General features: G+C 38.7%; 1 protein-coding gene across 8 annotated transcripts in view; it reads right to left on the bottom strand.

The window, feature by feature from the left end:
• WAPL (WAPL cohesin release factor) overlaps positions 1-25,527 on the bottom strand; it is a 95,593-nt gene that overhangs the window by 5,965 nt on the left and 64,101 nt on the right. For all 8 annotated transcript variants that reach the window (XM_054242887.2, XM_054242888.2, XM_078345418.1 and 5 more), the window contains 8 exons: positions 19,913-20,024; positions 19,144-19,241; positions 17,575-17,651; positions 14,008-14,183; positions 13,573-13,688; positions 12,788-12,952; positions 6,016-6,223; positions 2,670-2,758 (listed from right to left, as the gene is read on the bottom strand). In XM_054242887.2, the coding sequence (XP_054098862.1) occupies positions 2,670-2,758; positions 6,016-6,223; positions 12,788-12,952; positions 13,573-13,688; positions 14,008-14,183; positions 17,575-17,651; positions 19,144-19,241; positions 19,913-20,024 (1,041 nt within the window). The remainder of the gene's footprint in view (positions 1-2,669; positions 2,759-6,015; positions 6,224-12,787; positions 12,953-13,572; positions 13,689-14,007; positions 14,184-17,574; positions 17,652-19,143; positions 19,242-19,912; positions 20,025-25,527) is intronic.

Genomic DNA, 25,527 nt, shown 5'->3' with positions numbered 1-25,527 from the left:
TATGTAAGGAAAAACATGACTGAAATATGACTAAACCTATGGTGGATACAAAACAGTGTCTAAAAATATTTATATTTAACTATTATTTTCAATGCTTGTATTTGAGGCCTGAGTTTTCCTCCTGTGTGTGATGTGTTTCTGACTTGCTCTTAAAATCCTGTCACTGGAAATAAGAAAAAGGAATATAAAGATCTTGCAGGGCCTCCAGAGCCATGATGAGAACTTTGGTCTTGATCTTGAAAGCAGTGGTACCCAGATGGGACTCACAGAGTGGGCTGGTGTATTTAGATTGGTTACAATATAAGTGTGGAAGAGATGGACAAGATGTACTCAGAAAAATACACAGAACTTAGATACAGAAAGTCGGGGCGGGGGAGAGGGAAAGGCAATACAGATAACTAGATGGCAAAAATGAGGAAACTGGCCCCTGCTTTCTACTGAAATTAACCCCCTCCCTATAGGTCTCCACTCTTTCTTGCTCCTAGAAAACAATCTGCCTTCCATTTTGAAATATGGCTTTTCATTTTTTGAGATGGAGTTTCGCTCATTACCCAGGCTGGAGTGCAATGGCGCGATCTCGGCTCACCTCAACCTCTGCCCCCTGGGTTCAGGCAATTCTCCTGCCTCAGCCTCCTGAGTAGATGGGATTACACGCAAGCACCACAATGCCCAGCTAATTTTTTGTATTTTTAGTAGAGACGGGATTTCACCATGTTGACCAGGATGAACTCGATCTCTTGACCTTGTGATCCACTCACCTCGGCCTCCCAAAGTGCTGGGATTACAGGCTTGAGCCACCGCGCCCGGCCCAAAATATGGCTTTTCAAATGGAGTTTACACTTAAAAATAATCGACCTGTGCCCAACCCCCCATCTTAAAGGGAAACACTGGCCGGGCGTGGTGGCTCACCTGAGGTTGGGAGTTCAAGACCAGCCTGACTAACATGGTGAAACCCCGTCTTTAAAAATAAATAAATAAAAAATTAAAGGGAAACACTGACAATGATTCTGCCAATTTCTTCCTCAACAGTTTCACTCCTCATCTTTGTTTTTCCCAAGGTAGCAGACTTCCCAGAGTCATAACCTTCCACTTCTGGGCTGGCTCAGCCTGATTGTCTAGACATTCAAATTTCTCCTAAGTGAATCCTGATGATCTAATCCACTCACAGTAATCCCTGTTCCTGGCCAGTGACTGGTTCAAACAAAAGCATGTGACCCAATATTGGCCAACATGAAAAGTCCACCTGGTGAAACGTGAGAGTGGCATGGGGTCCCACAAGGGAAACAAACAGTTGTCTTAAAAAAAAAAATACATATTTCCAGCCAATGCAGCTATGGGGGGAAAAAAAAAACCGAACCATAGAGGAAGTGGCACCAATACTGTTAGGCATTAACTTGATGAGGCAACTAACTGCAGACAGCACAGGACCATGAGGGTTAGCAGAGGACAACATGTGGAGGAGCGCAGCTGAAAGACAGAAATGGGCTGGGCATCACGGTTCACACCTATAATCCCAGCACTTTGAGAGGCAGGAGGATCACTTGAGCCCAGGAGTTTGACACCAGCCAGGGCAAAAAACCCCATTTCCACAAAAAACCACAGAAAAATAACAATGACAGAAATGATCTAAGTCTCTGATGACCAGAATGATGCACTGACAACACACAAACTTGCCATCTTAAGCCAGGTGAGTACAGGTTTCATACTATCCCTTCTTTTACTCCAATCAAAGGCATCTGAACAGATTCATGCATCAAACAGCTTTTTTTTCCTTCTTTACTTTTTTTGTAACAGTCTTGCTCTGCAGCCCAGGCTGAAGTACAGTGGCACGATCCCAGCTCACTGCAAACTCCGCCTCCGGGATTCAAGCTGAGATTACAGGTGTGCACCACCTCGCCCAGCTGATTTTTGTATTTTTAGTAGAGACATGATTCCACCACGTTAGCCAGGCTGGTCTTGAACACCTAACCTCAAGGTATCTGCCCGTCTAGGCCTCCCAAAGTGCTGAGATTATAGGTGTGAGCCACCACACCCTGCCACAAGAGGTTTTTCATTAGACTTAATGTATTCTGACCTTTGGGATGTACCTTAAAAAGCTCAACAAGTATTTAAAAGTTTTTAGTATTATATGCCATCTTAATTTTAAATTTGATTTCTTATATGTAATTCTTCATTTTTCATGAGATTAAAAGCACTAACTAGCTTGTTTTTCAGAACGACTTTTTCTTATATCTTTAACAGCCTAACTCTGACAGGTATATCCTTTCTAATAAAGCCATAAAGATCAACTTTATTTCACTTTTTAAAAAGTGAAAACCAATTTATTCCACTCCAAACTTTACTTAGTATAACCTATATTGGAAAGGATTAGCATGTAAAAAATGCTACACATTCCCTTTCCAGTTTTATTAAAGTTTTTACTTTAAAACTATTTAGGTAATTTAAAATAAAACTACCGGAAATGTTAACGCATTTTCTACCATTTTTCTTTCATAAAAAACACAAAACAGTTGAAATAACCCTATAACCAGCCAATAGCCTTTGTGAAATAAGTTGAACATTAAAGGGGAAACACTGAAGAAATAAATAAGTGAAACAGACAATGGCATGAAATTGTTACATTGGAATCTTTCAAAGATACATAAAACAGTACTGAACTATGTACTTACTGGACTTTCCTGGCAGAGACACCCTAGAAGTAGTGCTGTGTAGGAGGCCACAATGCAATCCTCCATGTGTTTGCCAGCATGCTGAAGGGCTGAGAGAGTTGAAGAATGGTAACAGATATTAATTCAGACAAATCTCACAAAACCAACCATTCTGTTAATTATCTTTACTTCAAAATTGCTACAAATCGACAAGTGATGCTAAAACAACTGGATATCCACAAACTAACAAAAATTAAATCAAAATGGAATAGGGATCCAAAAAAAGAGGTGAAACCATAAAACTTCTAAATTTTTGTGTTGCAAAGGACACAATTAACAAAGTGAAAAGATAATCCACAGAATAAGAGAATATATTTGCACATCATGAACTTGATAAGGGTCAAGTATACAGAACAAATAAAAAAGTCTTGGCCAGGCACAGTGGCCCACACCTGTAATTTCAGCACTTTGGGAGGCCAAGGTGGGTGGATCATGAGGTCAAGAGATTGAGACCATCCTGGCCAACATGGTGAAACCCAGTCTTATAAAAAGAAAAAAAAGAAAGAAAAGAAAATTCTTACAACTCAACAACAAAAACAATCCAATTAAAACTGGGGCAAAGAGTCAGGCATGGTGGCTCACACGTATAATCCCAGCACTTTGGAAGGCTGAGACGGGAGGATCACTTGAGCTCAGGAGTTTGAGACCAGCCTAGGCAACATAGTGAGACCTTTCCACTAAAATTCAAAAACCTTAAATGGGTGTGGTGGTACAGGCCTGTAGTCCCCAGCTACTTGCAAGGCTGAGGTGGGAGGACCACCTGAGCCTGGGAAGTCAAGGCTGCAGTGAGCCCTGATCCTGCCACTGCTCTACAGTCTGGGCGACAGAGCAAGACCCTGTCTCAAAAACAACAAAAACAAAAAACCTGCAAAACTGGGCAGAGGACTTTATTTCTTGAAACAAGATACACAAATGGCCAATGAACACATAAAAAGAGGGTCAACTTCATTAATCACCAGGGAAATGCAAATCAAACCACCATGAGATAAATGCCCACTAGGATGACTGAAAACTTTCTTTTACAAGTAATTTGAAACCTTCATACATTGCTGATGGGACTGTAAAATACTGCGGCCACACTGGAAAACAAGTGGGCATTTTCTTAGAATGTTAAACAGAGAGTTAACATACACCCTAACAATTCCAACTCCTATGTATATATCCAAAAGAAATAAAAACATTATGCCTACAAAAAAACTGGCAGATAATTGTTCAAAAAGCAGAAACCACTCAAATGCCCATCAGCGAATAAACAAACTATGGTATAACAATATTACAGAATATTATTTGTCTAAGGAATATAGTATTAACACATACTATATCATGGACAAACTTTGACAACATTCTTCTGGCTGAAAGAAGCCAGTCAAAAAAGGCCACATATTGTATGACTCCTTTTAAAATGGAATGTCCAAAACAGGCAAATCCATAGAAACAGAAAGTAGATTAGTGGCTGCTAGTGGCCAGGGAGGAGGGGAAAATAGGGGTGATGGCTGCTAATGGGTACAGGGTTCCTTTAGTGGTGATAAAAACGGTATTTGGAATTAGAGGTAGTGGCAGCACAACCTTGTGAATATACAAAAAACTACTAAATTACCCACTTTAAAAGCATAAATTGTATAGTATGTGAATTGTTTCAATAAAGCTGTAACTTTTAAAGAGTCTTCTAAAAAAACAAAAATGTTATTATGCCAAAAAAAGAACAGCATCAAAACCTATTAACTGGGAAAAAGGAAAAGAACTATATTACAGTATCAGAACTAATGGCATCAGATTTGGGGAGGAGTGGGAGTAACAGAAGAGCCTCAGAATGAGACATTGCTGCAACTTGCTTTCCAGTGATGTGAAGCTGAACATATTACAGTCATCCTTCTGCATCCGAGGGGGGATTGGTTCTAGGATGCCAGGACCCTCCAATACCAAAACTGGAGGATGCACAAATCTCTGATAGGAAAGAGTGCAGTATTTGCATATAACTTACACACACCCTCTGGCATACTTTTAAATCATTTTTAGATTACTTATAATACCTAAAACAATGTAAATGTTATGTAAATAGCTGTTATACATTATTTATTAACCTGTATTATTTTTTCTTCCTGAAATATTTTTGATTTGTGGTGGGCTGACTCCATAGATGTGGAACCCACATGTATGGAGGGCTGACTGAACTTAAATTTATAACCTTATTGATAACGAAGTTACAAATGGCTATTCTGCAGAACTTGTATGAATGGCAAAAGTTGTATGACAAATTCTGACAATAGTAGATACTCAATAATATATAACTGGTGAAGATACTATCTGCAGTATCTTTTTTTTTTTCTTTGAGACGGAGTTTCACTGTTGTTACCCAGGCTGGAGTGCAATGGCATGATCTCGGCTCACCGCAACCTCCGCCTCCTGGGTTCAAACAATTCTCCTGCCTCAGCCTCCCGAGTAGCTGGGACTACAGGCACGCGCCACCATGCCCAGCTAATTTTTGTATTTAGTAGAGATGGGGTTTCACCATGTTGACCAGGATGGTCTCGATTTCTTGACCTTGTGCTGGGATTATAGGCGTGAGCCACTGTGCCCGGCCGTCTTTTTTTTTTTTTTTTTTTTTAAATGAGAAAGGGTCTTACTCTGTCATCTACGGTGGAGTGCAATGGTGCAATCATAGCTCACTGTAATTTCAAATTCCTCAGTTCAAGCCATCCTCCCACCTCAGCCTCCCGAGTACCTAGGACTACAGGCTTATGCCACCATGCTAAGCAAATTTTTAAAATTTTTCGTAGGGATGGGGTCTTGCTACCCTGTTTCAAACTCAGCCTCAAGCAATCCTCCTGCTTCAGCCTCCCAAAGCGCTGGCCTTGCAGGTGTGAGCCACCAACCTGCAGTATATTTCTTACTATGTTTACCATCTAGTACTTACCCTTTGAGAACCATTACTGTAATTTATAATGAGATCTTCAAGTTTAAAGTGAAGCTAAAAAAAAGGCAATCTCAAAAACTGGAAACTGGAAAAATCCTATTATGTATCCTATGTGTCTGCTCACAGATGAGTAAAGGAAAGGAGGCTCCAGGAAGAATAGTGACTTGACTAACTGGATCTTTGCCATCATTAGCATGCCTGCCACTGGCATGCACCTTCCTCACTGCAGGAGAACTACCACAAGCACTCGTATCAAAGCTTGTGTGGCTTGAACTAGGGAGGTCCTCAAGTAATAGCCAGATTAAGACAATCTGTGAATTAAAATGGTTTGAAGAAAAAAATAAAATCAAACCACTATCTTCCATTTAAACACATCATTCAAAGTAAATATACCTTTATTGAGGTCAAGTTCTTCATCATCCTCCTCCTTCTTATGTTTCTCTTCTGTACCATCAGTCTTTTCAGTTGACACCCACTGTATTTCTCCACTTGTTTCTTGCCACTCTCCACTCTTATCATGCTGAGTGGTGGGAGCATCTTTGATCAACTCATCTGTTTTACTTTCTGCTAGCTGGGCTGCCCGCTCTCGCTCAAGGAATAGCTGATAAAAATTATTTTTGAAGATCATTAAAAAGAGATCGCCAATCAATACGTATATGTGCAAATAAAAAGTTCTGGTTGCTTTTAATCTATCACTAACTCTAAGATGGTTATGTGGTAAAAAGAGGTGAGTATAAGTAAAAGCTTTATTCTGCATCCTACTGAAAGCCAAAACAAAAGTATAAATGCTGCTGGGATTCAATGAAGTCATCTATTAATGATGCAGGTTGCTTGCAAAATGAATCTCCGTAATTTCCCTTAATTTGCATACAAGAAATTCAAGCAAAAAATACAAAATTAGAAAACTCTTAAGTCAAAAGGGAATATGCCAAATTCCTTGCCTTCACTTAACTTTATTTTCCCTATGCTGGTACAGTACTGACAAAGAAAACACTGAATATACTCATTGACATGATTTGGGAAATGCTCCAGTTACCAGAAAGGACTGCCGGAAAACCAAATGCCAAGTAGACCCCAAAGATTTGTTAAGTATACAGAAGAGTGGCATATAAACTTCAAAGAGAGACTACATAAGAAAATATATTTTAGAAAATAAAAGGTAGCCTTCACAGAGAGCAGCAATTCTCAAAACTGGGTTTAAGAATCCCTGTGGATTCCTAAGACCCTATCAGGGAGTATGGGAGGTCTTACACTCATATTACTAACAGGTCTGCTGACTTCTTTTTTCTTTCATTAAGTTACAGTGAAGTTTTGAAGTCTACATGCTATGTGATTATGTCACTGCTCTAACAGCTAATGTAATGTTTCCCAGTTTTAATCTCTAATTCAGTAAATATAGATATATAAAGCACATATTAACAACAAAAGTTGCTTGGGTTTCCCAATAATTTTGAAGCACTGAGATCAAAATGTATGAGAAGACAATCAAGGACTCCTACTTATGACTCCAAAAAGAACTGAGTTGTTATGGGTTACTTTGAAGACAAAACTTCAAGGATTACTGCCATTGAAAAGACCAAAAAAGGAAGTTAAACAGTTAGCAACAGCTTTGGAAAAATAAAAAGAACGAACCATTACTGTTTCTGGACATGTACAAAATACCATTTAAGGAAATACCAAAAATATCTAGGAACCTGTTAGACTGGCAAAAATCTTGGCTTAAGAGTATGAAGGAATGGGGACTCGTTTTAGGGGGACGTATAAATTGAGGGCACAGGAAATATGTGTTTGGTGATAAGGGTGGGAGGAGTTAGGCATATCAATTTTAAATACAGTACAATATATTCTGATACAACAATTCCTAAACCTGGAAATTAGGCCCACAGACATATTTTGGAAAGAATGGCCTGGCCAGGAGGGGTGACTCACACCTGTAAATCCCAGCACCTTGGGAGGTCAAGGCAGGCAGATCACTTGAAGTCAGGAGTTCACAACAGCCTGACCAACATGGTGAAACCATCTCTACTAAAAATACAAAAATTAGCCGGGCGTTGTGGCGCATGCTTGTAATCCCAGCTACTTGGGAGGCTGAGGCAGGAGGATTACTTGAACCTGGGAGTCAGGGGTTGCAGTGAGCAGAGATGGTGCACTCTAGCCTGGGAGTGAGACTTTGTCGCCAAAAAAATTAAAAAAAAAAAAAAAAAAAAAGAAAAGTACAGCCTAAGATTTAGATACTAGGATATTTATTCCTTAATTTTTGTTAACAAAATAAAACTCCCAGCACTTTGGGAGACCAAGGCAGGTGGATCACCTAGGTCGGAAGTTCAAGACCAGCCTGACCAACATAGAGAAACCCTGTCTCTATTAAAAATACAAAATTAGCCAGGCATGGTGGTGTATGCCTGTAATCCCAGCTACGCAGGAGGCGGAGGCAGGAGAATTGCTTGAATCCAGGAGGCAGAGGCTGCAGTGAGCCAAGGTCAGGCCATTGCACTTCTGGGCAACGACAGCAAAACTCCGTCTGAAAATAAAAAGGCCAGGTGGGTGGCTCACGCCTATAATCCCGGCACTTTGGGAGGCTGATGCAGGTGGATCACAAGGTCAGGAGTTTGAGACCAGCCAGACCAACATGGTGAAATCCTGTCTCTACTAAAAATTAGCCAGGTGTGGTGGCACGTGCCTGTAGTCCCAGATACTTGGGAGGCTGAGGCAGGAGAATCACTTGAACCTGGGAGGCGGGGGTTGCAGTGAGCCAAGATCGCGCCATTGCACTCCAGCCTGGGCAAGAGAGAGACTCTGTCTCAAAAAAAAAAAAAAAAGTGTATATTAGCAGAGGTTTGATTAAAAACTACCACAGCAGGGATGGTAGCTCATGCCTATGATCCTAGCACTTTAGGAGGCAAGGCAGGGGGATCACATGAATGCTTGAGTTTGAGACTAGCCTGGGCAACACAGTGAAACCTCAGCTCTACAAATACAAAACTTAGCCGAAGATGGTGGCATGTGCCTGTGGTCCCAGCTATTTGGGAGGCTGAGTTGGGAGGATCACCTGTGCCTGGGAGGTAAAAGCTGCAGTGAGCTATTAATGCACCATTGCACTCCAGCCTGGGAGAAAGAGTGAGACCATGCATGTATGTATGTATGTATGTATGTATGTATGTGTATATATATGTGTGTGTGTGTGTGTGTGTGTGTGTGTGTGTATGTGTGTGTGTGTATATATATATATGTAGGAATCAATCAAAAAGCTACTGAATGGTTTGCAGTCATTACAAAGCATGTGATAAACCTATGTGTTGACATAAAAAGCTCAGGAAGACACAGTAAGCAAAAAGCAGTATACACTAATCACTATGTACAGTAAGAGTCCATTTATATAAAACACATTGCACATTTATTTTTTATTTACTTTTCAGACAGGATCTCACTCCCATTGCCCAGGCTGGAGTGCAGTGGCAGGATCATGGCTCACTGCAGCCTCGACTTCCTGGGCTCAAGTGATTCTCCCACCTCAGCCTCCCAAGTAGCTGGGACTACAGGCACATGCCACCACACTTTGCTAATTTTTTATATTTTTAGTAGAGATAATTTTGCCATGTTGACCAGGCTGGGCTTGAACTCTTGGGCTCAAGCAATCTGCCTGCCTTGGCCTCCCAAAGTGTTGGGATTACAGATTACAGGCATGAGCCACCATGTCTGGCCTGCACGTTTATTTTGATATATGCATAACACTAACTTCTCAGGACAGACACAAAACTATTACAAATGGTAACGTTTTAGGAAATAGATTTGTGGAGTTTAAACCTTTCTGGATCTGACATTTTTTCCCCCCCACTATGTAAGTGAATTATGTTTGGTTTGTAAAAAATAAGCAGATCCATAAATAGATAAGAAAAGAACAGTTAGAAAGAGGAAAGTTCATGTCAGTAATCAAAACTACCTGTATGATTCCATTTATACATTATTAAAAAGATACGTAATTTGAAAATTACTGAATTCAGACTGATGTTATCAGTAGCATAAAGGATATAAATCTAAACATGGATTTTTCCACAGTATCTTTGAATATCGAAATTAAGAGCCATTTCTTAATTCTTAGGATAACTGATGTGAGTACAAGGCAGCATGATTTTCTATAATGAGTAACAGAACCCATCACCAAAAAGGTATTAAAATTGAAAAACAAAAACTTGAGACTGATTTTAAAATGAGAAACCATAAAATAAATAAATAAATTAAAAAAATGAAAAGCCATAAACCACAGCAGATAAAGATATAAGGTGATACCCTGAAGGACAAGAAGCTTCTGTAACACTAAGCACGAAAGAGGAATACTGGAAGTGATATTCCCAGGTCAGTCAGATGTAGTAGGAAAATTTGAGACGATCCCTAAAACAACTCACAAACAAGGGTCTCCTGGGGTGTGGGGATGGCTTCTAAAAATTAACCCCTATTATGTGAATAATGCAGATCTACCATCTGTACCTTCAAACACAGCTCCTGAGGCCACCAATGTAAGTTTTTATTCATTTCTAGGTTCCAGTTGAAGAAAAGTCAATTTTTAAAAGACAGGGACTAGAATAATAGAAAAAAATAAAACAAGTGATGGAAAAGGATGAAAAACAGGTTAGTGGTAGCTAGGAGACAGGGAGGGCAGGCAGGCTGTGAGTGAGCAGCACAAGGGAATTCTTTTGTGGTGATGGTTTTATACCTCAATGTAGTGGTGAGTACATGAACCTATGTAATAAAATTGAACAGAATTACATACATTACACACAAACATATATGAATGCAGATGAAAATGGTGAAAGTGAATAACGTATAAAGTGCAGTTTATACTTTATACCATGCTGACTGCTCAGTTTTGCTACAGTACTACAGTTATGTAAGATGTCACCATTTGAGAAGTTAGGTAAAGGGTAAATGGGATTCTTTGGACTATTTTTGTAACTTACTGTGAGTCTCTATTCTGAAATAAAAAGTTTGAAAACAAATCAACTGTACAGAAAAAAATATATCCTTTTTTTTTTTTTTTTTTTTGGAGACGGAGTTACACTCTTGCTACCCAGGTTGGAGTGCAATGGCGCGATCTCGGCTCACTGCAACCTCTGCCTCCTGGGTTCAGGCAATTCTCCTGCCTCAGCCTCCTGAGTAGCTGGGACTACAGGCACGCACCATCATGCCCAGCTAATTTTTTGTATTTTTAGTAGAGACGGGGTTTCACCATGTTGACCAGGATGCTCTTGATCTCTTGACCTCAGGCCTCCCAAAGTGCTGGGATTACAGGCGTGAGCCACCGCACCCAGCCTAAAATATATACTTTTTTTTAAACGTTTTTAAGACAGGGTCTCACTCTGTTGCCCAGGCAGGAGCACAGTGGCGTAATCACGGCTCACTGCAACTTCAAACTCCTGGGCCCAAGCAATCCTCTCACTTCAGCCTCCTGAGTAGCTGGTACTATGGGCATGTACCACCACACTTGACCAATTTTTTTACTTTTTGTACACAGGATCTCACTATGTTGCCCATGCTGGTCTTATCCTGAGTTCAAATAATCCACCCACCTTGGCCTCCCAAAGTGCTGGGATTATAGGTGTGAGCTACTTTGCCTGGCCAAGAAATGCTTCATTTAGCAGAAAAATAAGTGTCAATGGGATCAAGGCAGGAGGTACCAAATGTTTTTAGCATTAAATAAAATCTCTAAATCATATCTGGAGACTAAAAATAGTTAATTACCAATTATTGTTAGTAAATTACTACTACCATTTACTATTACCATTATTGATAAGTTATGAAAATTTATCACTAGTTTCACATTTAATATTGTATTTTAAATAACTAAAATTTCAAGGCTCTTGAAGACTGAATATTACAAATCTAAGAAGAAAAGCCTAGCGATTAACTAATTCTTATCTATGGTCAACATTCAATCACACATAATAGATTAGAACAAAAGAGGATAATAAAAATATGACTTTAAATGGCTCAAAGAAACATTCTCATTCACAATTTCCCAGACTTGGCTACTCTGCCACTTTCCAGAGTGGGTAAGGAAATAGGTGACAAAGGAGTTCTGGTTTTCTATGGTCCGTAAGGTTAAACAACGTTCTGGACACAGATCAGACCAGTAAATAGAGGATGTGAAGTAAATGAGATGGGCCTGGATTCTTGATCTGACTTAAAAAAAAAAAAAATACAGATGGGAACTCACTATGTTGCCCAGGCTGGTCTTGAACTCCTGGATTCAAGTGATCCTCCCCACCTCAGTCTCCCAAAGTGCTGTGATTACAGGAGTGAGGCACTTTACTAATTTGATTAATAAAACAGATGTGCCTTTGTCTCTGCTTTTTGATAACAATGCGTAGGGAGTGATAACAGTTAAGAAAAAACAGCAAAATAAAGAGTACATCTTAAGCAGTGTACCTCTTACTGATTTATAGAGAAATTATACCACCATTTTGTTTTGTTTTGTTTTTTTGAGACAGTCTTGCTCTGTTGCCCAGGCTGGAGTGCAGTGACATGCTACCTCGGCTCACTGCACTCTCCACCTCCTCAATTCAAGCAATTCTCCTGCCTCAGCCTCCTGAGTAGCTGGGACTACAGGTGTGTGCCACCATGTCCAGCTAATTTTCGTATTTTTAGTAGAGACGGGGTTTCACCATGTTGACCAGGATGGTCTCAATCTCTTGACCTCCTGATCCGCCCGCCCTGGCCTCCCAAAGTGCTGGGATTATAGGTGTGTACCACCGCGCGCAGCTATTTTTGTATTTTTAGTAGAGACGAGGTTTCATCATATTGGTCAGGCTGGTCTTGAACTCCTGACCTCAAGTGATCCACCCACCTCGGCCTCCCAAAGTGCTAGGATTACAGGCATGAACCACCGCGCCTGGCCTGTACCACATTTTTAATTGGTTACAAATTCTGGTTTAAAATAAGCTTTTACCCTAGAAGGTATGAATATTTAAAAATTGGTCAGGTGTAAAACAGTCCCTTTCCACCCCAGCAGAGACATGTTTCAGGAGTTCTAACTAAGAAGGCCGGGGTAAGGGTGGAGGGGGCCAGCAGTGGAAGGGCAAGACAAGGGGGTAAAAGGTACAATTGCCAAAGAAATTGGACAAATGTAACAAACTGTAGTTATGGGTTTGTTTTTAAAGTGGTTGCTTACCTGCACTAAAGCCTGGACAGCATGAACTTGTCCAGCTATCCTTAAGCGATCATCCCCTTCTCCAGTACAGATGGAAGAATCAAATGAACACGATGTTTCCATGTTGACAAGACAGTGCCGATTCCGAGCACTATACTCCACTAGATTTATCAGCAGACCTAAGCCCTTCAAAAATTTTAGGAGACACGTATTATCAGAGATGAGTACTTAAAACAAATGAACACAATATACATAATTTTTATTGGCAGCTAAAAAGCTGAAAATCAGTGTTCTACCATCTATAAAATGGCTAAAAACCATTAAATATGAAAGGCCAAAAAATAAAGACCAAAAAGGAAAAAAAGGCCAGGCGCAGTGGCTCATGCCTGTAATCCCAGCACTTTGGGAGGCTAGAACGGGCAGATCACCTGAGGCCAGGAGTTTGAGACCGGCCTGGGCAACATGACGAAACCCCATCTGTACTAAAAATACAAAAATTAGCTGGGTGTGGTGGCACAAGCCTGTAGTCCCAGCATCTGGAAGCCTGAGGCAGGAGAATCGCTTGAAGCAGGGAGGCAGAAGTTGCAGTGAGCCAAGATGGTGCTACTGCACTCCAGCCTGGGTGATGGTGAGAATCCGTCTCAAAAAAAAAAACAAAAAAAAACAAAAAAAGAAGTATGTTCATTAGGAAATTCATGAAAACAACCACAATATTAAAGGGTTGATTCTTAAACCCAAACTAAGGTGAATATTTTGCACACCTTACTAGATACAATACTCTTCCTGAAAAAGTCATTTCAACTTACCAGCACTCGAATATCAAATCTCTGCTCCTGAGGTAGGTACTTTGGAACCTGAAGCACACAGTTTAACGCTGTGCCTATGAGACCGTCCTGCTCTCCTGTTTTGGTGCTGCCCCACTCTGAAATAAGAAATGGATATAGGAAAATTGTTACTGATTCTGCCTTAGGACAGTAATAACAGATTTATTAACATGGATATTAACTTAGGATTGTATAGTCATTCCTCTATTGAAACATACTGTTGATACTTCCAGGTCAAGATACTAGGCTTATAGAAATACCAACTCTTAAAAGTGATTTTTAAACCTACACATAAGTACATTAAGACAAATAAAAAAAATCACTACACCAAGAAAAGGAGAAACAAAAAAAAAAATAACTTGTTTTCACATGCAACATACATCTTTCAATGAGAAAAAAAATGGAAAAAAATCTTACCATTATCATTAGTTAAATTGAGCAACACCCCAATGATGGCCCTCATGCAGTCCTCTACTGCTTTGCCCACATGGTTAGTTACATTCTGGTGAGGCAGAGGCTTACTGTCAGCTAAGCATATGCTGTCCTCAGCGCGGTTGTACTGCTGAATCAGTTCTTCACAATGTTGTAATGCTCTTAAGAGAAAATAAAATATAGACTATTATAGTAAATAATAGGTACACAACTTATTTCTATTTACTTGAACCTAAAGGCTATCAGATAAAACTTCCCTTTATTTTGGAAAAACCTGATACCTTAAAAAAACTACCCAAGGAATGTTAAAAATTAAACACTAATGGCAGAAGTTTTTATCTGTGCTACCTACATTTACTCTAGTAATCTCTTTATTTCCAAGTTGTCTCACATGTTATTGATCTCTTCGTCAGACAGAGCACAACCCTTTCTCAAACAGGGAAAATGGTTAAGAGCTAATGTTGAACACTTCTGAGGTAGTAAATGTTATTGCCATTATTACACAACAAATGTTAATGTAAAGACAAGTATTAATACTTCATATGCATTAGAGCAAATAATTATTATCTTAACTATCAATGTTACAGTATAATCATTATTTTTTAATTGAAGGTCAAGCTGACATGTCTCCTTGCCAGTTATCCAAGGGGATGAGCTACATCCAAGTATTCTCAAGATACTACCCAAAATAACAAGGAAATATAATCCCTAAATGGGTCTAGTATTTCTAAAGATGCTGTTTAAATCACCAACTCCACTATTTTTAAGTTTAATACAAATCAAGTAAGCGGTCTCTGTCAGTTGATTCTTCATGCATTATGTAAAATGATACAAGATTCTTAAAAAAATCATATCTAATCTAGGCCTAGTTGCCCTTTAAAACATACTGAGGAAATTCTGTAAAGGTTTCCTAATATTTTACAACCCTTTGGTCAGGAAGGTGTTCCTCATGTGTAACCTAAAATAATTTGTACTTCTGGTATTGAATGCTTGTCAGGATTACCATACTGCCATTGGTAACTCAACTGTTTTTAGACTGAGCTAAACTAGGGCTTTGAAGATAAAAGGAGGTTCAGCATATGTTATTTAATCTTTCTGTATGCTACCCCTGCATTGATCATGGTTTCTGCTGAAAAGCTTAAAATCTAGAGATGAGTGCTCTTTTACAAACAATTCTGACCTCTACCGTCACTTCCAAGACATTTGGTCTGAACTTCCTAATCATAACAAAAGAGCTAAAATGTGTCATATTAAATACTTCCATTTACAAGGCACTTGTTGGAGAGAATTAAGTATACATAAGAGATATTTTTAAATCAGAAACAACATATACAATTTTTATTTGTCAATTTAAAAAAGAAAATGAAATCAGAAACATTTAACTTCAATAATCTTTGGTAAGAAAGGGTAAAACATGGTAGCAAACAAGCAGAATGCATGTGGTAAGAGCACTAACTATATAGGCAGGGCATAGTTCATGCCTATAATCCCTACACTTTGGGAGGTCAGCGTGGGAGGATCACTTGAGCCCAGGAGTTTGAGAACAGCCTGGGCAACATAGCAAGACATTGTATCTATTTTTTAAAAAAGAATGCTAAATATATATATAAAATAGGCCAGGTATGCCTATGATCCCAGCACTCTGGAAGGCTGAGGAGGGTGGCATTACCTGACGTTAGGACTTTGAGACCAGCCTGGCCAACATGGTGAAACCCCATCTCTAATAAAAATACAAAAATTGGCTGGGTGTGGTGCATATGCCTGTTGTCCCAGGTACTCAGGAGGCTGAGGCAGAATTGCTTGAACCCAGGAGGTGGAAATTGTAGTGGGCCGAGATCATGCCACTGCACTCCAGCCTGAGCGACAGAGACTCCATCTCAGAAAAATAAATAAATAAAAGCAAAATATACCATTGAAAAATACAAAATGTAGAAATGCAATCAAGTCCACAAATGCTCTGGAGGAAGACAAAAAAAAAATGTACAAATGCAAGACAAAAAAAGGAGATTTAAAAAACCTATAGATTAAGAAATCTATTGAGACTAGAAATTTGAGATTACTGAAAATTAGAATATTGACTAAACATAAAATAGTAAGCAACTAGATAATCAATAGTATGAAAATAGTATTGGGTTATATTTTTTAAAAGTCATTTTCTTTCAGACATTGTATACTTAAGTATTTATGGATGAAATGATAATATCTGGATTTGCTTCAAATAATACAAGAGGGGGAATGGATGGGGTTATAGATGAAAACCAGACTGGCCATGACTGATAATGTGTACATAACAGCTTATTACACTATTTATATTTGAAATCCTCTAAAATAAGAGGTTAAAAACAGATAAATCAGAATAAGACTGCAATGGGCCTTTGCAAAAGGCCGACTTCCTGTAATAAGAAAGTTGCACATATATCCAAAGACAATAAGCAATCAGAGATTTGGGAAAGTTAACTTCATGTATTACTGTTCTAGGCTAAAGGCCAGAGAAGTAGGGCAGATATTAAGAACTAGGACAAAGATATCATGAAGAGGCTGCTGTAATAAGATAGAACCAGGACTGGAGACATAGTTGGAAATTTTACCTGCACAGAGGTGACAGCATTAGCCTAATTGTGATGAAATATGTGTGGGAACAAAGAATGTGGAATAGAAGTTATATACAGATATGGAAAAACAAGTCTAAATAAAGTACAGAAGAAGAGGGCTAGAAAAGTCCATTTAAAACAAGAATGAGGACAAATGCTCAGTATTTATTATATGCCAAGTATTGTTCTAGGCATATTAACTAATTGAACTCATTAATACGTATTATACATAATATACAAAAGATACTTTTTAATTTAAATTTTAAAAATGTTTTATATATATTTTTAATATACACATATTTTAAAGTATCTATTAAGAATATATTTCTTACAAACATATAAATTAACTCATTTTATTGAAATAACAATCCTAAGTGGGTTAGATACAATTATTATTATTTTTTTTTAACTTTCTTTTTTGAGACAGAGTTTCACTCTTGTTACCCAGGCTGGAGTGCAATGGTGTGATCTTGGCTCACCGCAACCTCCGCCTCCTGGGTTCAGGCGATTCTCCTGCCTCAGCCTCCTGAGTAGCCGGAATTACAGGCACGCACCACCATGCCCAGCTAATTTTTTGTATTTTTAGTAGAGACGGGGTTTCACCATGTTGACCAGGATGGTCTCGATCTCTTGACCTCGTGATCCACCCGCCTCGGCCTCCCAAAGTGCTGGGATGACAGGCGTGAGCTACCTCGCCCAGCCCATAGATACAATTATTTATCCCCTTTGTAAAGAGCTTAATTTGTACATTACAAAAGTTATACAGCTGAAATTATCAAGCTGGAATCCACATTTTGTGTCCAAAATCTGTACTCTTAAAACTTTAGTTATATAATGTGCACCAATTCATCGAACTCAATAGAGTATTTCATAAAGGAAGCTAATCCAAATTTCTTTCATTTGTGGTCAATCCAAATGTTTAAAATAAATAATGTTAGTTGTTAGCTAATAAAAAACTTACTTAGCTGATGAAACAATAAGTTGGGAATCTTTATATGCTATCAAGTAGCTTTGATTTTCAGGATTATGCACAGTTACCTACAAGGGAAGAATATAAAATAATTGTGGCAATCCAAAACTTTCATTCACATATTACACTCTGCCTGGTCCCTAAAAGATAAAAAGATGAGGAAAAAAACAGTCCTTGTTGTCTAAGGGAATAATTTCACAACCCACAGGTTCCAGATGTAAAATAAGAAAGCTAATGTTTTGTGAAAAAATTAAGACATCACTGTTATTATTCATTCATATTTTACACTATGTATTCACTGTAACGAACTGCCTAACACATTGAATGTCAGAACAGAGCAGTCCTTAACAAATAACAAACAGCAAGCAAATAACATAAAGCTCTTAAGTAGATTCATTTAGAATACATTTTTACAAAGAAATATCTGTTATCTACTGTTCCCAAAGAACTGTAGAAGACACACGGAATAATTACCATTTAATCTATGCCAGAAGTTTTTAATTTATACTACACTATTTTCCCCACGAATGCTTTTAAAATAAACTGGTGAACAAATCTATGCATTCTGAGGTTAGCTGGCAACATAAATTCTAATCTATATGGAACTCGGTTAAAGTCCTTCATAAGAGTCAAAGAACAAAATACACTTACTACAATTCAACAGTATCATTTTCCAAAGCCAAATATCATGACAAACCGTGCTTATAAACAATCTGATGCAGGCCAGCCATGGTGGCTCACGCCTGTAATCCAAGCACTTTGGAGGTCAAAACGGGCAGATCACCTGAGGTTGGGAGTTCAAGACCAGCCTGACCAACATGGTGAAACCCCATCTTAAAAAAGAAAAAAATTTTGAAGGAAAAAAAAAATCTGACTCAAATAAAAGTCAAATAAACCAAATGCTAATAATAATTTAAAAATAAAACCTGACCACATTTAGCTATTGTTATCTGCAAACAATATAGTCAAGCAGAAACTCACATTAAGGAAAAAACAATAAAGACTGAAGGGGCTCAGCAAGGTAGCTCATGCCTGTAATCCCAACACTTTGGGAGGCCGAAGCTGGCAGTCCACTTGAAACTGGGAGTTTTGAGACCAGCCTGTCCAACGTGGTGAAACCCCAACTCTACTAAAAATACAGAAATTAGTAAGGCATGGTGGCAGACACCCGTAATCTCAGCTAGAGGCTGAGACATGAAAATTGCTTGAACCCAGGAAGTGGAGGCTGTAGTGAGTCAAGATCACGCCACTGCCCTCTAGCCTGGGTGACAGACCAACATTTTGGCTCAAAAAAATAATAAAATCTTTAAAAAAAAGATTGGTATATATAAATAAGCCTGAACTTTCATTTGCAGCAGTAATACAGGTACTCTTCAAAAACTGCTCATTTCACTTGTTTAATCACAACTGGTTGCTAAAAAAAAAAGGTACTGAAATTTCTATCTGGATTAACAGAAGTGAACCCCACAGGCGTATATAAAATATCTGGCAGTCTCTCTCTTACACAGGCATTCACAATCAAGATTGAATACTTTTTGCCAAATTGTCATCCATACTTACACTTTCTAAAACTCGTAAACATCTCTCTGCTCCCCATAATGAGGCTACAAGTTTCTCTTCATCCTCATCTCTACTTAAATGATCCACACATTCTTTTACTACGTGAAAAGAAACAAACATAAGTTAATACTTATCATCAATACTTACCAATACAATACTTTTAGCTAACATTAAAAGCCATCTGTACACATGCTATGAACATGCTGGAATCTCTGTGAACATTTTTTATTCTAGGTTTCATACTTTGAGATTTTGAAATGTATCATACCCTGTAATTATTTCGTTTCCATAATCTCCCAATATCAAAATGTTAACAGTCTTTTTTTTTTTTTTTTTGAGACAGAGTTTTGCTCGTTCTTCCAGGTTGGAGTACAATGGTGCAATCTCAGTTGACCACAACCTCCTCCTCCCAGGTTCAAGCGATTCTCTTGCCTCAGACTCCCAAGTAGCTGGGATTAAAGGCATGTGCCACTATGTCCAGCTAATTTTGTATTTTTGGTGGAGATGGGGTTTCTCCATGTTGGTCAGGCTGATCTTGAGCACCTGACCTCAGGTGATCTGCGCCTTGGCCTCCCAAACTGCTGGGATTACAGGCATGAGCCACCGTGCCTGGCCTGGCCTCTTCTTTAAATGTTAGAAATCTGCAGGATACTACTTTTAAAAACAGACGTTTCCAAACTGATACAATAACTTTTTGAAGTATGTCAATAGAGTATTTTCTTCAGGCTTTAAATAATATATAAAAACATTATACATGTGAATATCATACCTTTATCTACAATATGATCCAGACCACCCAAAAGTCGGAGTTCTTCCTTAAACCAGTCTCCTGCTCGTTTAGAAGTAAGGGACAATAATGTCTCCATAGCTAAATGCCCAGTCTAAAAACCAGAAGCATCATTAATGAATATTTACTTTTAGCAATTCTAAAGATTGTTTCTCTTTTCAAAAATTTACTGCACGCTATCAGTACAGTTTTTTAACACTATATTTATACATAAAATTGAATTTTCAATTTTATCAGAACAGCCCGCATTTAACAAAGTTCTAAAACTAGCTTTTCATAGAGAAAATGTGCTATTACAGTAGTCTATCATTTGTCAGTTTATTATTACACATACGTAGAGGTACTCATTTCTATAGTACAGAGGCCTAGTGTCAGACTGCTAAGTCAAAGGATACATGTATTTTTTAATTATTAATCAATATTAATTTGCCACAAAGGATTTAACAAGTAACACTCTCAGGAGCAAACTGTGGGATTGCCAGTTGTCCTGAATCTTCAAAAGCACAAGTTATCACTTAACATTTTTGTCTGAGGGCACAAAATGGTATAACACTTTGGGTTGTATCTTTTTTTTTTTTTTTTTTGAGACGGAGTTTCACTCTTGTTACCCAGGCTGGAGTGCAATGGCGCGATCTCAGCTCACTGCAACCTCCGCCTCCTGGTTTCAGGCAATTCTCCTGCCTCAGCCTCCTGAGTAGCTGGGATTACAGGCACGCACCACTATGCCTAGCTAATTTTTTGTATTTTTAGTAGAGACGGGGTTTCACCATGTTGACCAGGATGGTCTCAATCTCTTGACCTCGTGATCCACCCACCTCGGCCTCCCGGTTGTATTTTTACAACTACAGTAAACTTGACCAGTTTTTCACATATTAATGAACTATATTTCTAGTATGAGATTCCTGTTCGTTATTCTTTCCATATTTTCCTACAAGACTGATTGTCTTTCCTTATTGTTCGGTGTATTGTGCATATTTTGCATACAAATCCTTTGCTCACTTTAGTACAGCAAACTGACTAGTTTTAAACTGAAGACTGCAGGCTTAATAGCTCAGATATTCATCATGTGGCCATGATGACAAAACTATTCAAATAATGCTTTAGGATCACCACCAGAAGAGTACAAAAGCTAACAGCCACATTTACAATCAGAGTAAAGTTTGTCTTTCTCTTTATTTCACTTTAGTTGTTGTTTTTCTATTTAAAGCATAAAGCCACCTCCCAACAAAGAGCAATTTGGTTTCTGTTGTAATAAAGGAATTTCAGCACAACAAAAGAAATGCTTTAATTAGCAAAGATTGACAAGACCTAGTTTTTCTCCCAGTTTCTCCCCTTCAAAAGATGATAGTTTACATTAGGTCCTTCCGGCCTATTTGAAAACTGTACATAAACTAGATACTTAGAAATTCAAACAACAGGTATTACCAGTATTGCACATTTGGGAGAGATATAGAAGATTTTTAATCTACTTCTTTTAAAACAGTTGTTCTTGGCTGAGTGTGGCTGGTAGCTCATGCCTGTAATCCCAGCACTTTGGGAGGCTGAGGTAGGTGGATCACCTCAGATCAGGAGTTCAAGACCAGCCTGGCCAACATGGTGAAACCCTATTCTACTAAAAACACAAAAATTAGCTGGGCATGGTAGTAGGCACCTGTGATCCCAGCTACTCACTACTCAGGAGGCTGAGGCAGGGAGAATTGCTTGAACCCAAGAGGCGGAGGTTGCAGTGAGCCAAGATCATGGCACTGCACTCTGGCCTGGGCAACAGAGCAAGATTCTGTCTCGAAAAGAAAAGAGAAGAGAAAAGAAGAAAAGAAAAGAGAAAAAAAGGTTGTACTCCAAGGTGACAAATGTAGAACTAGAACCCAATACTACAAAAACAGATTCAACTCTGTCATTTCTCATTCTGTCCCTCAAAGAATGATTTAGATTGGTTTTAGGTGTATTAATTCATGAGTCATACTGGAAAAGCTGAAGACTAATGAGGCATTCTTTGTTTAGAAAGAAAGATGATGGTAATTTGATATTAATAATTAAAACTCGTGCCTTTTTATGCTTAAAAGGGAGTTTCACTTTTGTTTCTATTGGCATAAAAAGGATTCTTTAATGTTTTAGGCTATATTAAGTATACTGCATGCTAGCATTTAAAAATTGCCTATTATTCAAGCATGTTATTTGAAAACTTGAATAGTCCTCAGAATTAAAGCACAGCCAAGTCATTAACCAGAAAATAAGAGGATTAGGCTGTGAGATGGCTACACCTGTAATCCCAGCACTCTGGGACGCTGAGGCACAGGATCGCTTAAGCCTGGGAGGCGAATGTTGCAATGAGACCAGATCACATTACTGTACTCCAGCCTGGATGACAGAGTCAAAGAGTCTCAAGGGGGAAAAACAACAACAAAAAACCACCCTGAGACAGGTCCTTCAGGAGGCATTCCAGGACAAGGCATTGTTATCACAGGAGATGACATCTCCATTCATGTTTTACTGTCCCTAAAACCTTCCAATGGGACAAGATGTGGAGGTGGAAGACAGTCCTATTGATAATCCTGGCCCTGTGTGAACCTTGGTTAACGTGTGTGTCTTCATTTTTACAAAAAAAAAATTTTTTTAAGTTAAAAAAATAATTAATTTTGAAAGAAGAAAAAAGCTCATAGAATATTTTTGCACAGTATACAGTGTTTTAAGCTAAGAGTTATTATAAAAGAGTCAAGAGTTAAACAGTACAGCCAGAGTACAGTGTTTATCAAGTCTACAGTGGTGTGCAATAATGTCCTAGGTCTTCACGTTCACTCACCATCACTCACTCACTCACTGACACAGAGCAACTTCCAGTCCTGCAAGCTCTACTCAAGGTAAGTGTCCATATAGGTTTACCTTTCTAAATCTTTTATACTGTACTTTTACTGTACCTTTTTTTTGTATTTAGGTGGACAAATTTTGCCACCACTGTGTTCCAATTGCCTGCAGTGATCAATATAGTAACATGCTGTACAGGTTTGCACCCTAAAAGCAACAGGCTGTACTACATGTGGTACAGCCTGTTGCTTTTAGGGTGCAAACCTGTACAGTCTAGATGTGTAGTAGGCCATAACTTTTAGGTTTGTGTAAGCACAGTCTGATGCTCGTACAACAACAAAATCACCTAATGATTCATTTTCAGAACACATCTGTCATTGAGCAAAGCATGCCTATACTACTGTTTTAAATTATCTTTTCATGGCACATCAGCAATACCAATATATTCAAGAAATTAAGTAACTAGTAACAAAACTAATGTGTAGAAGATATTCATTGTACAAAACAACACAGTAAATCTACTGTACAATTTAAAACAAACAATACTCAAGAATAGTTAACGTTAGGGGGAAAAAAGTGGAATCCTAAAATTGACATCTGTGCTCTGGCTTAATCATATGAATAAAAAAGTTGTTTTATCTAATACAGTAAAGTTTTTATTCTGGTATTTATCATCCTAATAAATTCAACAAAACATAAGACAAATTAAATCATCAAGTTTATCATTGCCATTTAACAGCATACCGGAAATGAATCTAAATGTTGAACATAGGAGACAAAAAAATAAAGGCACATCCACCCAACTATGTAGGCAGTTAAAAATTACAGGCTCAAATTTATTCTTTTATAGTATGAAAAAATGAGTAGACATTGTAAAAATTGTATAAATAAATAAAAATTACAAACGTTTTAACCAGGCTCAGTGGCTCATGTCTGTAATCCCAGGAAGGCTGAGGTGGGCAGATCACCTGAGTTCAGGAGTTCAAGACCAGCTTGGCCAACATGGCAAAGCCCCATCTCTACTTTAAAAAAAAAAAAAAATAGCTGGGCATGGTGGCATGCACCTGTAATCGCAGCTATCTCGGGTGCTGAGGCTTGAGAATAGCTTGAACCCAGGAAGTGGAGGCTGCAGTGAGCCGAGATCACACCACTGGACTCCAGCCTGGGTGACAGAGTAAGACTTCATCTCAAAAACGAAAAAAAGTTAAAAAGTTTTCAATGGAGTATACAGATGGTATGATGACATGGAGGAATACAGATTTGCCATCTGAGTGCAGCATCTCTCTCCACAATCTTATAAAGTGAAAAGTACTGAATACATGTCAGTTTTGTATCTTCTTGTTTAAAGTTAAACTGCTCTCCCATCCTCCACCTTAACCAGAATCTATTACCACCTCTAACCTAATTAACACAGAATAGAGCAAGAGCCTTAAGTCACATCTGGCTAGCACAAAGCATTCTATACATTTTTGTGACAAATGCTGCTGTAGTCTTCAGTTAAATAATGGGGAGACATTGGCTTTTTTTTTTTTTTTTTTTGAGACATAGTCTTACTGTCACCCAGGATGGAGTGCAGTCGCACCAATTCCAGCTCACTGTAACCTCTACCTTGCCTCGTAGGTTCCAGGTTCAAGCAATTCTTGTGCCTTCACCTCCCCAAGTAGCTGGGAATACAGATACCTGCCACCAGGTCCAGCTATAATTTTTATATTTTTAATAGAGATGGGGTTTCACCATGTTGGCACAACTCCTGGTCTCAGGTGATCCGCCCACCTCAGCCTCCCAAAGCACTGGGATTACAGCTGTGAGCCACATCATCTGGCCTGAGATCTGATTAACATCTGTTCTGGGAAAGCCTCTAAAATTTCTGGTTTACTCGTTGTTCCCTGTGTAAAATCAGGTACTTACTGTATATCTTAACCTGAGGTCAAACAACTTGATGTACTTCAGTGGCCCTACACATCTATTCTGAATTATACTTTCCCTATGGCATATAAACCCTAAATGTGGGGGTAATAGCATGGGGATCCCAAGACACAAACACGGCTTTTGATTAGAAGTCCCTACTAAATGTTTCTTTCTGAAAAACTGGATTTGTCACTCTTCAGTTTCTCAGCTTCCCTGGACTTTCGGGGTACGTTTGCATAGAAAATAATAAATGTTTATTATAGTTTTGATGTTGGAAACGTCTACAAACCAGGTTATTATGTAATAAACACTCTTATTTTTTCCAAAATCACAAGCCAATTATCTTCTACTGGCCTAGAAACCACTGGAACATTATTGATTCTATAAGTAAAAAAGCCAGAAGAAAGCAGAACTGAAATAAAGCAAAAATGGCACAGCCATCTCACACATGGTGCATTGTGATGAGCATAAGAGCAGCTACTGGCCATGACCGTATTATAAAAAACACCACCTCAGGGGAGGTGAGGTGCCTAAGAGTCTTCTTTGAGGTGTCTTCAGGGTTCTTCAGGTCCCGTGAAACAGACACCCTGAGGTACTTGGAATAAATAGATGCCTATTCATTGAAAATGGCAGTTGTGTCAGGAGTGGTGGCTCACGCCTGTAATTCCAACACTTTGGAGGCTGAGGTGACCTCGCTTGAGCCCAGGAGTTCAAAACCAGCCTGGGCAACGTGGTGAAAACCCCATCTCTACCAAAAATACAAAAGTTAGCCAGATATAGTGGCATAAACTTGTAGTCCTAGCTACTTGTGGGGCTGAGGTGGGAGGATCACTTGAGGCCAGGGGCTTGAAGCTGCAGTGAGCCATGACTGTACCACTGCACTCCAG

Source organism: Callithrix jacchus, chromosome 12 (genome assembly GCF_049354715.1).
Source record: "Callithrix jacchus isolate 240 chromosome 12, calJac240_pri, whole genome shotgun sequence".
NCBI classification, from domain to species: Eukaryota; Metazoa; Chordata; class Mammalia; order Primates; family Cebidae; genus Callithrix; species Callithrix jacchus.
Note: the sequence above shows the minus strand (reverse complement) of the source record. Positions and strands in the feature narration are given on the sequence as shown.